The sequence below is a fragment of the Ambystoma mexicanum genome, chromosome 7p (genome assembly GCF_040938575.1).
Source record: "Ambystoma mexicanum isolate Mex_15411 chromosome 7p, UKY_AmexF1_1, whole genome shotgun sequence".
Taxonomy (NCBI): domain Eukaryota; kingdom Metazoa; phylum Chordata; class Amphibia; order Caudata; family Ambystomatidae; genus Ambystoma; species Ambystoma mexicanum.
The window spans coordinates 171,989,329-172,003,578 of NC_090939.1; the positions used below are offsets into that span (position 1 = coordinate 171,989,329).

General features: G+C 43.8%; 1 protein-coding gene across 1 annotated transcript in view; it reads right to left on the reverse strand.

Moving 5' to 3' along the window:
• Positions 1-2,925, reverse strand: part of LOC138525920 (putative gastrointestinal growth factor xP4) — a 57,511-nt gene extending 54,586 nt beyond the window's left edge. Inside the window, exon 1 of the mRNA XM_069636208.1 lies at positions 2,817-2,925. Within this exon, the coding sequence (XP_069492309.1) occupies positions 2,817-2,925 (109 nt within the window). The remainder of the gene's footprint in view (positions 1-2,816) is intronic.
• Positions 2,926-14,250: the final 11,325 nt, after the last annotated feature.

Here is a 14,250-nt window from a genome sequence, read left to right on the forward strand (position 1 = left end):
AGAGTGAATAAGTGACCCTGATAGCAGAATGCTTGTGCACTTCTTTTGCGTGAAAAGAAAACAGGGTGATATTTGCCACATGCATTTGTCTAAGTCTGTGTTTCCAAAACTGCAAGCATTTTAAAGTGTGCAGCAAATTAAATAAAGGACTGAATGTACCATGTGTAAAGTGTTCTCATGTTAAACTGTGCTTTTACCTGTTTTGTAATTGAAGCTTTGTTGTCTGCCACAGTGAAGGTGTTGTGTGTAATTAAGCCAAATTATTCTTCATTGAGCATATCATTAAAATTATAATTTAGATAAATAGATATTCTTTATAGACCCCTGGTTCTTAGCTCACTGCTGGCACCGGGTGGGGGGAGATGTATGTGGCTCTATTTGAGTTATCGATTCTATGGACCTCATTCCGAGATTGGCGGTAGTCATGGCGCTATTTCCCCAATAACGGGACTGAGTCTGGTGTGATGCAATGGGGACTTACCAGTCTAGTCCGACCCTGGCGAGACCGGTATGTCCCCATTGCACCAACCATTCCCCATTGGGGCTCAATGGGAATGGGAAAGGCGCTATTTACGGCAGGCCTGCTAATGGCAGGCCCGTAATTAGCACCCTGGTCCCCTAACGGGACCTGTAAGGGACATGTGGTCCGACCACACGTCCCTAGCGGTTCCCATTAGGGGACTTCGGAATTGGGCTGTAGGGGATTACCGGCACCGGTCTCCTTACCGGCGCAGCGGTATCACCTACCGCCCGACACGTAATGACCCCCTATGTCACTTTTCTGCTTTTTGATGGCCACACTTAAAAAAGACTGATTTATTTCAGTCGATTTTGTGCGGCCCTCAAAAAGCCAAAAAAGCACATGGCAGAGATTTTTTTTTAACATTCGGGGGTTCCACACCCTGAGCCTCCCATTTGTTCTTGTCACCCTGCTCCAACACATTCACACACAAACACATTTTTCCCCCTCTACCCTGCCTTTTAAAAATGTATTTTCTCTCTCACACGCACACACTCACAGAGATACAGACACACACACAGATGCTCACCTGACACTCCTGCTGCTCCTTCTCTTTGTCTCGCCATGCCTGTCAACCCCTGCACTCATGTGTGGTGCAGGGACTGACAGTTTGATTTAGAAAGACCACTTTGTGTGGTCTCAGAGCGGTCTGTCTAAATTGATCATTTTTTATTATTTTTTTTGCAAACTATTTTTTCACCTAATACCGAGTCGTCAATAGGGCCAGCGCTAAATAAACATAAGCAAATTGTAGTGGTTTGGGGGGGGGACTCCACATGTTAAGGGTGGTCTCTCAATGTATCACTACAAGATGAAGAGCCTAATGCAAAACATACTTTGCTATCCATTATCAAAGCTTCTCTTGGCAGTAAATTAACTCAAACTTTGCTGGTTTCTGGGGACCTCAAATTCCTGAGGTTGAGGATTTACAGCCAGGCGTTCACTTTACAAAACATGAACCACTGGCTGTCAGCCGATTCCTGAAAAGTGACTTACATTGAATTGTTTGCAATGGGCAATTTGGCTATGTTTCGGACGCTGTGTGCTGAGCAGAGTCCCTCATCAGCCCAGTTCTTGACTCAGTGAAACACAGCAGGCTAACATTCAAAATGGCTTGAAACAAACTGAGCATACTGCATGATGTCAACACATATGCAAACGTACAGGAAAACAACTCCTTTAAAATAATGTATGGAAAGCTGATAGAAATAAGTTGGTCCTCCCAGACTATTTACAAACTTTCCCACATGATGTGAGACAGGATGCTGAAGACATATGAATGGCTTCAGAATGATATCCTGCTTCAGCCCTTAGAGCGTGTGTTGCATTGAAAATTGAAGAAGTGTATTACACAGTCGTGGAATGACCCAGGTCTGCACCCAGAGTTCAAAAGGAAACAGGACATCCTGGTTCAACCATTCAGACATTCTTGGCTTTTCCTGCACAACATATTAGCTGCTGCTCCAACAGCGTCAAATGCCATTTAAACATGGAGGATTGCCTGCTAGGGGGAGTTGTGCAAAATATTATTGCTCTCCTTGTGGTTCTCCTACTTAATAAAAGCATGTAAACTATCCCAAGCCTCCAGCTGGTTTATAGACAACAAAGTATCCTGAGCAGAACCTCTGGTATCCAGTAAAGGCATGCAGTCTCTACCTACTGTTGAGCGACATTGCTTTAGGAATGATAGCCTCAGTGCCACTTTGCTTTAATTACTTTGGTCCTCCCACTGATTGTCTGACTGATGGTGAGAAGTTAGGGGAGAGCTCACCAGAAAACTTTGAGGAACTATAAATTCTGGTTGACCAAATGCCTGATGCTGGCTCAGAAGACATCGCAACGCTCTTGGAAAGTGTAGGGTTACAATGACAGATCTGGCCCACTTAGCATATCTGTAGAAATGCCACCCCCCAGACCCAAATAGAATCTCTTAACCCTTCTGGCACCTTCCCTGAATGTATGCCTCAGTCATTCTCTGGGCTGGGCTATAAAAATGGAAAAGGGCATCCACAAGATTCTTTTAACATTTTCATTGGAGCCATCTTGTCTGTTGTTTCGCACTTCTTATGTGTTCTGTTTTTTCTGCCAAAAAATGCAATTAGCCCCCCAGGTGTTTGCCTGGAATTCTAATGCTTATAAACACCCTGCAGCCCGCATTAAAGGCCTTTACTTAGGCATTTTAATTTAGGCTTGTAGTTTTTTACATACAACAGAACACTATGTATTTAATAAAGGAAAGAATGTCATGTGGGCAGCAAGTGATAAGCAGCACACATTTGGTTTTTGTTTACATTACCTTTTTCAAATGGTCTGAAGCACCAAATCGCTGCACTGATGCTTTTATCAAAGCAGCATTCCTGTCTTTCACACTCATTTTGACTGATGCCTGCAAAGCCGCATTCCATTCTTGCTTCTTGCTTTATCTTGCAATCCTCATCTGCATAAATTAGAGAACACAATTACACAAGTGAGAATACTGGAGGCTCATAGAGGATGTTGGCTATGCTCTTCAACTGTGGTTTAAGAACTGGGAAAAGTAAGAAAGCTGCCATGATATGCTCACTACACCACAATTGTACTTGACAATGGGTTTATAGTGTCCCAAAGAAAACACATTGACAAAGAATTGATGAAAAGAAAGCTGACAAAAGACTGAGGCCCTCATTCCAAGTTGGTTGGTAAGGGTTAACGGGCACCGGTAAGGAGACCGGTGCCAGTAAACCCTTACCGCCCGATTCTGAACTCCCTTAGCGGGAACCGCAAAGGACGTGTGGTCAGACCAGGGCGCTAATAACGTGCCCGTAATTAGTGCCTTCCCCATTCCCATTGAGCCCTATTGGGGCTCAATGGGAATGGGGAATGGTTGGCTGAATGGGGACTTACCGGATCCTCCAAGGTCGGAATGACCCGGTAAGTCCCCATTCAACCAGACCGGACCCAGACCCGGGTTTGGAGGCAGCCATGGCGTGAATAGCACCATGGCTGCCTCCAAACTCGTAATGAGGTCCTGAGTATTCTGGAAGCTGTGAGAAACCTGAGGGTATTCTCATTCCTAGTCCCCATGTATCCTCTTCTCAGGTGGCCAGGGAAAGGCCATCACTTTCGTATCATGACCCTGGGGGTGGAGAAGCAAGGGAGGATCAGCTGGGTGGAGGGATCTTGGTAATGAGAGAGGGGTACACACAGGAGAGACATGGCATTCCCCTGTTCCTATTGAAGAGTAATCCAACCCCCCCAGCCTTTATAGGCTAATGTACAACCCCACATTTTCCCACACTTTACCTATGACATTACTGGGATGAGGAATAGGCGACTAGGAGTATTGAACACTAGTAACTCCTTTCACCGCTCTAGTACTGGGATGAGAAAAATGTCTGCCATGTACTGCAAAGGTCAGGCATGTCCCATTTAACTATGGTAGGCAAGTCCAATTGTGAGCTTAAACCTGCAACCTGTCAAGTGGTTGTAGGTGTATAAAAGGAGACAAAATGAGAAACAAGGGGAGCAACAGGGAGGCCTGTGATGCAGAAACCAGCACAGGATGCTTTCTGTGAGGAGGCAGCCACGGTGGAATCTGAGAGGTAGCCAAGACACTGGCAGAAGTTCCAGAAGGCTTGCATAGCCCAGAGTGAGGTGAGCATTAGACTGCTACAGGTGTGGAAACCTCTGTGATCAGTGGAAAGCAGCTAGAGCTGTGGCAAAAGGAAGAAAAAAGGATGACATCTGCATCTGGGAAGAGGAGTGGAGCTGCCAGCGTGTGCTGGGAAGCATCCAGAGTGTGAGTGGGTCTCGCAGAGAAGAAGCAGCAGAGCCGCTGGAGCAGAACGCTGAGGACGAGTGAGTGCAGGGGGATGGTACTCAATGCCAGGGCGCTCCTTGGAGCTACGCGTGAGTAACAAAGTGCCATATGAAGCAAAATTGAATACTGAACTGAATGAAATCTTGAAGCAAAGTTACGACATGGTGCCGGTGTTTCCACTTCCCCATTCCCTTGGAGTCCTATGGGAATGGGGATTTACAGAATGCCGGCTCCGGAATTACTGGATCACTGGGCTGTAATGCCCTGGTAATTCCGGCAAGTCCGGAGCTGGTAAATCTCCACAAGTCCAGCAGCAGCCTGCCGGTATTACCGGCACAGCTGCCACCGGACTCGTAATGAGGCCCAATGTTTCAGTCCTGGATCCAGTTTTAAACGGCTCAGTCTTGGATTCAGTTGACAACGTAGATTCTTTATGCGTAAATGTGTTGGGGGCTGATAACGTACAGGGCTGTGATAAAAGTACAAATACAACTGCTATTCCTTCTTTTACAACAAAGAAGTCCATGAATTAATAATCTGTAATCAACCGAAATAGAAAAGGGTCATGTACATTTTAAGGAATGTAACCATCTTGTCATAGGGAAGGCTCTCCTACATTGGTGAATTATGACAGTCCCTCTTCTACGCTGTCTATGGTTTTTGAGGACTCTGAATCTGTTAGTTCTCCATCCCCCTCACCAAAAAAGCTAAATGTAAAGGGAAACATTCTACTAAAGTTCCAGACATCTAAGTGAAAGGTTCAATACTACCTTTTGTGAAAACCAGCTTGCACAGTGGATGAATATGTCAACTTAAATGATTTATCTGTTTATTCAGATTTAGATATAGAACCACAGGAAATGGAATATATGCACCAAAATACATGTCAGATGTTTCAAGAGGAACTTATGGAGCAAGGTCCTACGGGAAGGGAAACAAATGTGCTTACTTGTGACTCTTTGCCTTCTATTATAATTGGTTGTTCGAGGACAAATCAAAACATGAGGGTTCTTTAGAAATGCAAAGTGTATTAAGGCATTTAGCTCCAATCGTTCTCCCAAGGCCCAGGCCCTTACTATCTGATAAGGTATTAGCAGTGCCATTTAAACCATCCATGTGGGAGGCTGCTAAGGCTCCTTCCATTTTAGCTGAGATTTAGGTGATGTTTTGAGAGATCCAGGGGGGGATGAAGGACTGCCCAATGTCTGCCGTGGTAGGTGACTCCACTGCACCCAGGTGTGCTATGTCATTTCTAGAAGAAATGGTTTCTCTCTTTGTGACTCTAGAGGAGAAGAGACGGAAACTTGGGTTACAGAATTGAAATCTTTCATCAACTTGTCTAAAGCAGTCCCAAGTGAATCACACTTTGAACACTTCTGCTGACAGGGTTAAGGCCTGTAAACTGGTGGTCAGAGGATTTTGGAATAGGCAGGTTCATGGTTCTAAAAAATCCTTACAAACAAATAAAGAGCCGTTAACGGAAGACATGTGTTGTTTATTGAACAGATCTTTGTAGGGTCAGAAAGTGCTCCCTTAAATTGTGCTCACATCTTAGAGCTTTTTGCGGAGGCCCCGACCCTTCATTTGATAAATTCAAAGGATATAGCCCAGTTGAAATTTGTTCGCAAAAGATTTGATCTAGAAAAGCTCTTGTTCTATTCTTGTTTGATTAGAAATGGGGTCCTTATGGAGGGTGAGATATGTCTATCTCTGGACTTTGATGTAATGCAGCAGGTTACACGGGTGAGAGGCCGAATGAGCAGCTTTTGGAGGATACTTCACATACCATTTCAAATATTGAGTCGGGTCATCTGCCAAATATAACAATTAGCATAAATTATACTGAATCTTGTACTAGATGGGTTGTAGACTAAGACTCGCAAGCTGCACACCAATCCTAGGATTGGGATTTGATTTTCAGATCACTACATGGGGAAAAAACAAAGAGTGGTGCATATCCATGAGGTCGGTTGCCACAAAGAACTTCATGGAATTGTAAAGGCTCCTTATTCCTGACCTCCCACTTTGAGTTATTAAGAAACTATGACGTATTGCGTCTTCAATAAACATGGTTGGTGGAGCAGCCTTTGGTAGACGGTTACACCATTTGTTGCGTTATAGAAAATCAGGGACCTCGGGTGCGCCAGCTTGGGGGCCTGCTTTGTGCTCTGAAGAATTACATGGGCATTCAGATGGCTCAATTACAAACAACCAGTGATGACATACAATTGATTAAGCTATCTTAGTCTGATGAGAGTTTAGGGAAGGAATATTTTGGTTGTATTTTTAATGTATATTTCCCTCCAAAATCTACGAACGTGACATTATTTTTAGAAGTTGTATTAGGACGTCGGGCACTGTGGCACTTCTATATTGTTAAGAGAAATAGGGCTGCAAATTAGAATTTGAAGCTTTGGGGCCCATCGTGGTTAATGGGACCGTGAAAGGTGATAGGCCCCCAAATTTACCTAGACTGTTAGGCTTTCAAAATTGACTTTAGACTATATTTTCCATTCCAGTGATAACATATGTCAACTAGTGAGGACATACATTTGATTAAGCTTTCTTGGTCTGATTAGAGTTTAGGAAAGGAATATTTTGGTTGTATTTTTAATGTATATTTCAACCCAAAATCTGCAAACGTGACATTATTTTTAGAAGTTTTATCAGGAGGTCGGGCACTGTGGCACTTCTTTATTGTTAAGAGAAAGAGGGCTGCAAATTAGAATTTAAAGCTTTGGGGCGTATCAGTGGTTTATGGGACCGTGATGGGCAATATGCCCTCCAAATTTACCTAGGCTGTTAGGCTCTCGAAATTGACTTTAGACTATGGGCCTCATTATGAGGTTGGTGGAATGGATTTACCAGCACCGGTAATGGTGCTGGTGCTGGTAAACTCATTCCGCCCTATTACGAGGTTTCCTTGCGGGACCCGCACAGAACATCTGGTCAGACCAGACGTCCTTAGCGGGTCCCACAAGGGGACCAAGGAGCTAATAACGGGTCCGTTGTAACGGGGCAGTTATTAGCTCCATACCCATTCCCATTGAGCCCTACGGGGGCTCAAATGGGAATGGGGATTGGTTTTGTGAATGAGGAATACCGGGTCCTCCAAGGTTGGAATGACCCGGTAATTCCTCATTCACAGAACCCAGATCTGGAACCTGGTATGGATGCAGCCATGCCCTTATGCAGGGCATGGCTGCCTCCATACTCGTAATGAGGCCCTATATCTTCCTCTCTCAGGATCTTATTTTCAAATGTTCAGCATTCTCAGTACTTGACATGGGGCCTCATTACACGGAAGGCGGTAATCCAGGGTGCTATTAGCACCCTGGACCATGCCGGTAAATTACCGGCACCGCCTTGGCGGAAAGGGGATTTACCGCCCCATTCCAAGGTTGGAGGGGCGGTAAATCCCCTTTCCGCCATTGCCCTTCCCCATTCCCATTTCTGCCCCATAGGGCTCTATGGGAATGGGGAAGGCGCTAATTACGGCACCGCAATTTTGCGGTGCCGTAATTAGCTCCGAGGTCCCTTAGCGGGTTGGTACTTAACGCCTGCAAGAAGCAGGCGTTAATTCCTCCAACCCGCAAAGGGACCTCGTAGTACGGCGGTAAGGGTTAACGGTCACCGTTGCCATTAACGGTGACCGTTAACCCTTACCGCCGTCCGTGTAATGAGGCCCATGGAATCAAGTGACCACTGTCTTTTAGCCCTTTTGTTAGATTTAGATTTTGTATATGTGTCAAATGCATGCCCCAATCTTATTATGGAGGTATGTCCTAGGGATTGCATGTTGATCTGGAAACCAGGCCTGGCTGAACATTTTAACAATGCAATTTTGACAGGTGGATCTATATCTAGATATTTACTGCTTGCCCCTTTATGCTACAACCTTCTTGTTCAGAAACAACAGAATGTATTTATTCAGAAAAAGTCTCAATCCTTTCAATTTAAAACAAATATCCACAGACATGTATTTGATTCTGAAGTGAGTAGAAAAAAGTTCCTTCTGCCTAGGTCACTAAAGAATGTAAAGAAAAGTGACCCAGATTACAAAATTGAAGCTCAGAGGTTGAAAACAAGTCATAGAAATTGGATGAAGGGAAATCATGCCATTCTCTTCAAAACTGATGCCAAAGCTATGCTGGCAGCAGTGGTTAAGGATCCTGATGCACAAAGGCCCATTCAGTCACAACCAATAGTTGCAGCTGTTTGGGTAACCCATTTTTCTAATCTTTATGCAGAAGTGGGAAAATAAATCTTGTCGGTATGCCTTACCAATAAATGGTCAGACTCTGTAGTAATAAATTATGATTAAATTAAATTGCTAATTTCAAGCTCGGAAAAATCCAATCACTTTGCCAGGTTCTGATGGGCTCGCTAATGCTACTTCAAAGTCCAATGTTTCTCTTTAGTCAGAAATTCTTTGGGGCCTCCTTACTAATAGTTTATTATTGAATAAAATGCCATGCTCTTGGAAAGGTGCCCTTAAAGTTTTCATCTATTAGAATGGTGATAGGATGTTGCTTACACATTATCATCCATTATCTCTTTTGGACTCTTCAAGTAAAATAATTTGTAGTCACATTCTCCAGGAACTGCAGGCTCGGGCGTCTTCTATAGGTTGTCAAGATGTAAAGCAGTCCTGGCTGAGGATGGGTACAGGCACCTCAATGAATTGTTTTTTAATTAATCTTTATCAATTGCAGTCTAAACTGGAAAAACGATCTTGTTTCTGTGCCTTTTTAGATATCTCACAGGCCTTTGTCTGTGTGAACAGGGCACTTTTGTGGGCGAAAATTTAAAAATGTTGGTGCCTAAAGGCATCCTAAGTATTCTAATAGCACTTCACTCTGAGACAAAGGTTAAGATCAATTTGAACCAAAGGGGACAGACAATGAAGTGGATAGATACCTATCGGAGCCTTTGCTAAGGTTGCGTACTTGTACCTTTTCTTCTTATGATTTCTATATCTGGAACGTTGGTGTTACTCTCCAGAGAGTCTGAAGTCATCCTCCTCGGCTACAAAATACTTCCTTAAACTATCTGACATATGCAGATGACATTGTTCTTCTTGATTTGACCCCAGTAGGGCTTCAACGATCCCTAATGGCACTATATGCTTAATTTTCTAATTAAGGTGTGAAGTTGAATATCAAGAAATCTTAGGTTCTAATGATTAACTATACCAAACATGGTAAAACTCATCTGAATTGGTGGCTTAACAACTCTCGTTTGGAGATAGGCGCCCTCATTTAAATATTTAGGAATGGTGATTTATGCTAAACAAACTAAAACAAAAGAATTGCAAAACATACATAAACATGCTATACTATAGCTGGTGCCATTGAACTGTTTCAAGTTTGATAGAAATGTTTCTACAATTCCAATGATCAAATAGTATCATCAAAAAATTGGCACATGCCTTTTATATCTGTACACAAAAAAGCAGGTGTCCTGCCTATGAACTTACTCTTCCTATACACATTATTCAGATGCAATTTTATTTCATGTAAGGCTGCCTGGCAGCATATAATTTACTTTCATGTGCTGCCTAGCTGTGTACAGAAAATGCAGTTAAGAACTCAATGAAGTGAGTTGGTAAAGGTCACTTTGTTACTGATTGCTGACCCACTTTTTTGAAAAAGACACAACTTTAAGTTCACAAAGTGCAGTACAGATTATCTCATATTTCGAGACATTTTGCAAATAGTGTAAACCCAGCAGGGTAAAGCTAACAAACACAAACACAAAGTATTTACTTCATGCTAATCCTAATATCAAAATTCAACATAGGCATTACTTCATGCCTTTACAGTTTATCTCATAATTTGAGAATCGTACATATATCAATGTAGTCACAACAGTGTTTAATTACTCTTGCATGTGAACAGGGAGTTTCCAAACATAACCAAAGGCTTCATGTGGATTTGTCATTTAGAATCTCCATATGTACAGAGGTGTTTTTGTTCCTTCCTTAGGTGGACATCTATTCAATATGTTCCATCTAGGAGGTCAGACCTAGGAGAGAGATATGTTTTTCCCCCCAAAAGTCTATTTTCAACCAGGCTAGAGGGTGACCTTGTGATAAGTCTTTTATATGGCATGGAATCATGTTTGTTGCTGTCAAATTGGGACAGAGTTGAAGCACTCATATGGAGAAGGGTTCTATCCAATCCCCAGAGATTTCTATATTAAGGCACAAACTGGGCTTGATTTCCTTTTGTACCCATTCTATGCAGAGTTCTCTTCAATTGTTTAGGAAACTGTTAGATCAACCAAAAAATACTCTGCTTTGGGTCATCTTCGACTCCACTCTCTCCTTCTCTCCTCACATCTAGGACATTTCTGAAAAGTCCTGCTACCAACTGCACCGACTGTGAGGTATTCTAGCTTTTCTGACTTTCCCCCAGAGACTCACCATCTCGAGAGCCCTGGTTCTCTGTAGGCTGGATTACTGCAACAGCCTCTTTCTCAATCTTCGCACTTGTACACTCTGTCCTCTTCAACTCATCCAGAACAGGACCACTAGACTTATCCTTGGCCTCAAGTCCAAGCACAGCATCTCTCCGGTGGTGAAATCCCTACACTGGCACACCATGACTGCAAGGATCAAGTTCAAGACCCTCTGCATAATTCACGAGGCTTTCTGGGGCCAAGAGCCCACACTATCTACAACACTCTCTTCCTAAATACTCTCCCTCTAGCGCCCTTCCGCTCAGCCTACTCCAACTCTCTGTGGGTGAGCCGTTTTTGCCAACAGAGATTTGGGGTAGATCTTTATCCTCTGCAGGTGGCTCCCTCTGGAACATCCTCCCTGCCTCTCTCCGTCTTGAGTCTGAGCACCTTAAGTTCCAGAAACTCATCAAGACCTTCATTTTCTCTTCCCCCTTCTCTCTCCCTCTCCCCTGCTAACCTCTGTTCTTCTTCTTTCCACCTTCTCCTCCGTAACTCTGTTCAGTTTATGCTGACTGATTGCCTGGTTCACCTCTCAAGACTACAGGTCCCAGGCTCCCCTGGTAGTCTTTTGCACTTGCCTCCGGGCAGCTGCACTATGTTCAGCACTACTGCACCTTCAGCTTACGTTGCATGAGCGGGGCAACCTCTTTGCACTTAATGCAAGAACCTGCTTGACCGGACACGCTTGTTGCCCCCTCCAGCTTAATCGCACCTTCGTCTGTACGCATGCATGACTTGAATGTACTAGGACAACTACGTTTGTTGTACATTATCTATTAAAAATGGTTGAATGGATGAGCTTATTGCCAATCTGAATAAGGTGAAGAAAAAGGTGTTTAAAGATGATTGGATAGAAAATCGTAGCTTAACTATGAATTACCATTGTTTCTATCATATCAAATATGAAATAAAATCTTACACTGTTTTGCCACTGTATCTTAAGAAACTCTTTTCGAAAATGTACAGAGATATGTTGCTAGGTTTTAAATTGAATCTATTAACAACTAGAGAAGTTATGGGAGCAAGAGAGAATCAGCCAAGGGCTCAAAGGACTTGCAGGTATTGTGGGGCTGTATGTAGAATCATTGCATCATTTGATAATTAAGTGTTCTGTGTTACATGAACTTCGGCTGGAATGTTTTCTTAGTTAGCGTCACATTAAATTTGTTTGTATACTGATCTGTTCTGGTCCAGGATTTTAAACAATTTTGACTGCACTATGGATTTATCAATTATTCAATTTTTTTTGTAATAATAAGTCAGGATAAATGGGTATTAATTGTGTTGCATATAAGATACTTAGCAAAGGTCCTGTTGGACCATGCCCCACTAATTGTTACCTGGACTGTGTCTGCCACTAGACCACCAATTCCCACATGGAGACTGAGAAGCAAATGAGGAAAGGTACATCAGATTTCATAACGATGAACAAAGGAAGTGTGGAGAAAGTTGTAATGGTGTGGGAGGCGTACAATGTAGTTATTAGGGGGGAAATGATGGCGGCCTCGGAATGTGCCCAGAAGTCCATAGTGACTACCCTCGTGAGCAGTGAGGAAAAGCTGCGGGTACTAGGGACGGAGGCGAGGGCAGAGTCGGAACACATTAAAAAGGAGATTGAGCTACGACATGCATGCTTATTACAATGGGATAGGTTCGGGAAACTCAACTACGCACGACATTTGGAGACGAGCCATGCTCAGGGCGATAAACCTGGAAGGATGCTTGCCTGGTTGTACAAACAAGAAGTTCCCGGGACGCCAATATGCTCTATCCTTTCCACAGACCATACAGTGGTAAACACGCAGGTGGGCATAAATGCAGTCTTCTCCGAGTACTATCAGGCACTATATGCTGACTCCCGATTGGTGGCCGAAAGCAACATAGAGGATGTCCTAGACACAATAAAATGACCTGGACTTGAAGCACACCAGTCTGAAATATTAGAGGGAGCCGTCACCCCAGAAGATGCCACTAAGGCTTTTGACTCAGTCCTCTGCAACTGGCTGTATGCCACCATGCTAAAAATGGGGATAGGGCCGACCTACATGAAGTGGGTCAAGCTAATATATACTGTACCGATGGCTAGGGTTCGAACTGGGAAGGTGGACTCGGATAAATTGCAGTAGTACAGGGGCACGAGGCAGGATTGCCCCCTGTCCCCAAAGCTATACATTATTGCTGCGGAACCTATAGCCGCATACCTGAGACAGGAATATAGACATGCAGGCATTGAAATAAATGGTGTACCGTACATTGTGTCTATGTATGCCAACGACATGCTATTATATTTAAGAGACCCAGAGACCATCCTGCCATATGTGCTGGAGGTGCTTGGAATGTTTGGTGCATTCACAGGTATCCAAATAAATAAAAAAAAAGTCATGCCTCTTCCTCTGGCCGCGATGAGGGCCATTTTAAAGAAGAACTTGCCAGCTCTGCCACTGCTGTGGTGCACCGATTCCTTCAGATATCTGGGGGTGAATATACACCACAACCATTAAGATAGAGCATGCTCTAAACACAATGCGAGCCGTAGAGGGGTTGGAGAAATCGATGGAGTTCTGGGGCAGGATGCCGTTGTCTATGGCAGGGAGAGCCGCACTCCTAAAAATGGTGGCACTTCCTAGGCTTATGCATTGCTTTAGCAACATCCCGTTCAATATCCGGAGGCAATTCTTTCGAGACCTCGAGAAACTGTGTAGACGGTTCCTATGGCGGGGGGATACACAAGGTGGTGCTGAATGTGCTACAGAGGCCCTATGAACAAGGGTGATTGAAAATACAGAACTCGAGTTATATTTCCTAGCAATTGCGGCATGTAGTATAATGGATGGCAGATAAGATTACGACAGAAACAACACTTTTGCAACCGGCCGTCAACAATATGTATCTCATGGATCTGCATTGGACTCCCAGGTGAGGTTGGGAGTCAAAATTTGGAAGCGGACCTGTAGGATCATGGGGTTGGAAGATCCGATTTATCCTCAGATCCCCATTGCACCAACCATGGTGGGTGTGGCATGGGGCAGTACAATGGTGGGAACTCTGTGGCATTGCTACATTGGGGAGCCAAGTGACGACAAAGGGTTACTGACTACAGGAGATTTCAGGGATACTTGCAGGGCAATTTCTTGTATCACTGAAGAGGTGATAGAGTGTGAGGGCGTAGAGAGCCTGCTCAGTGTAGCTGTGGGTGGACATGAATTCTCTAGAATTTACGAAGTATCCATTGGGAGCAACTTGAGAGACGAGCAAACGTGTAAGGGAAGATGGGAAGCTGAATTGGGTAAAGGTTTTGAAGATAAAGAATTGGGTGCCGTAGCTCTGTACCATAAAACAGGCTCCAGAAACTCCAGATTGCCATAGATACAACTCTATATCACAATCAGAGAATACCTTACGCCTTCAGCAATTTCTAAATTTAGAGGTGCAAGTACACAGGAATGCCCCAAATGTAAGGAAGTGG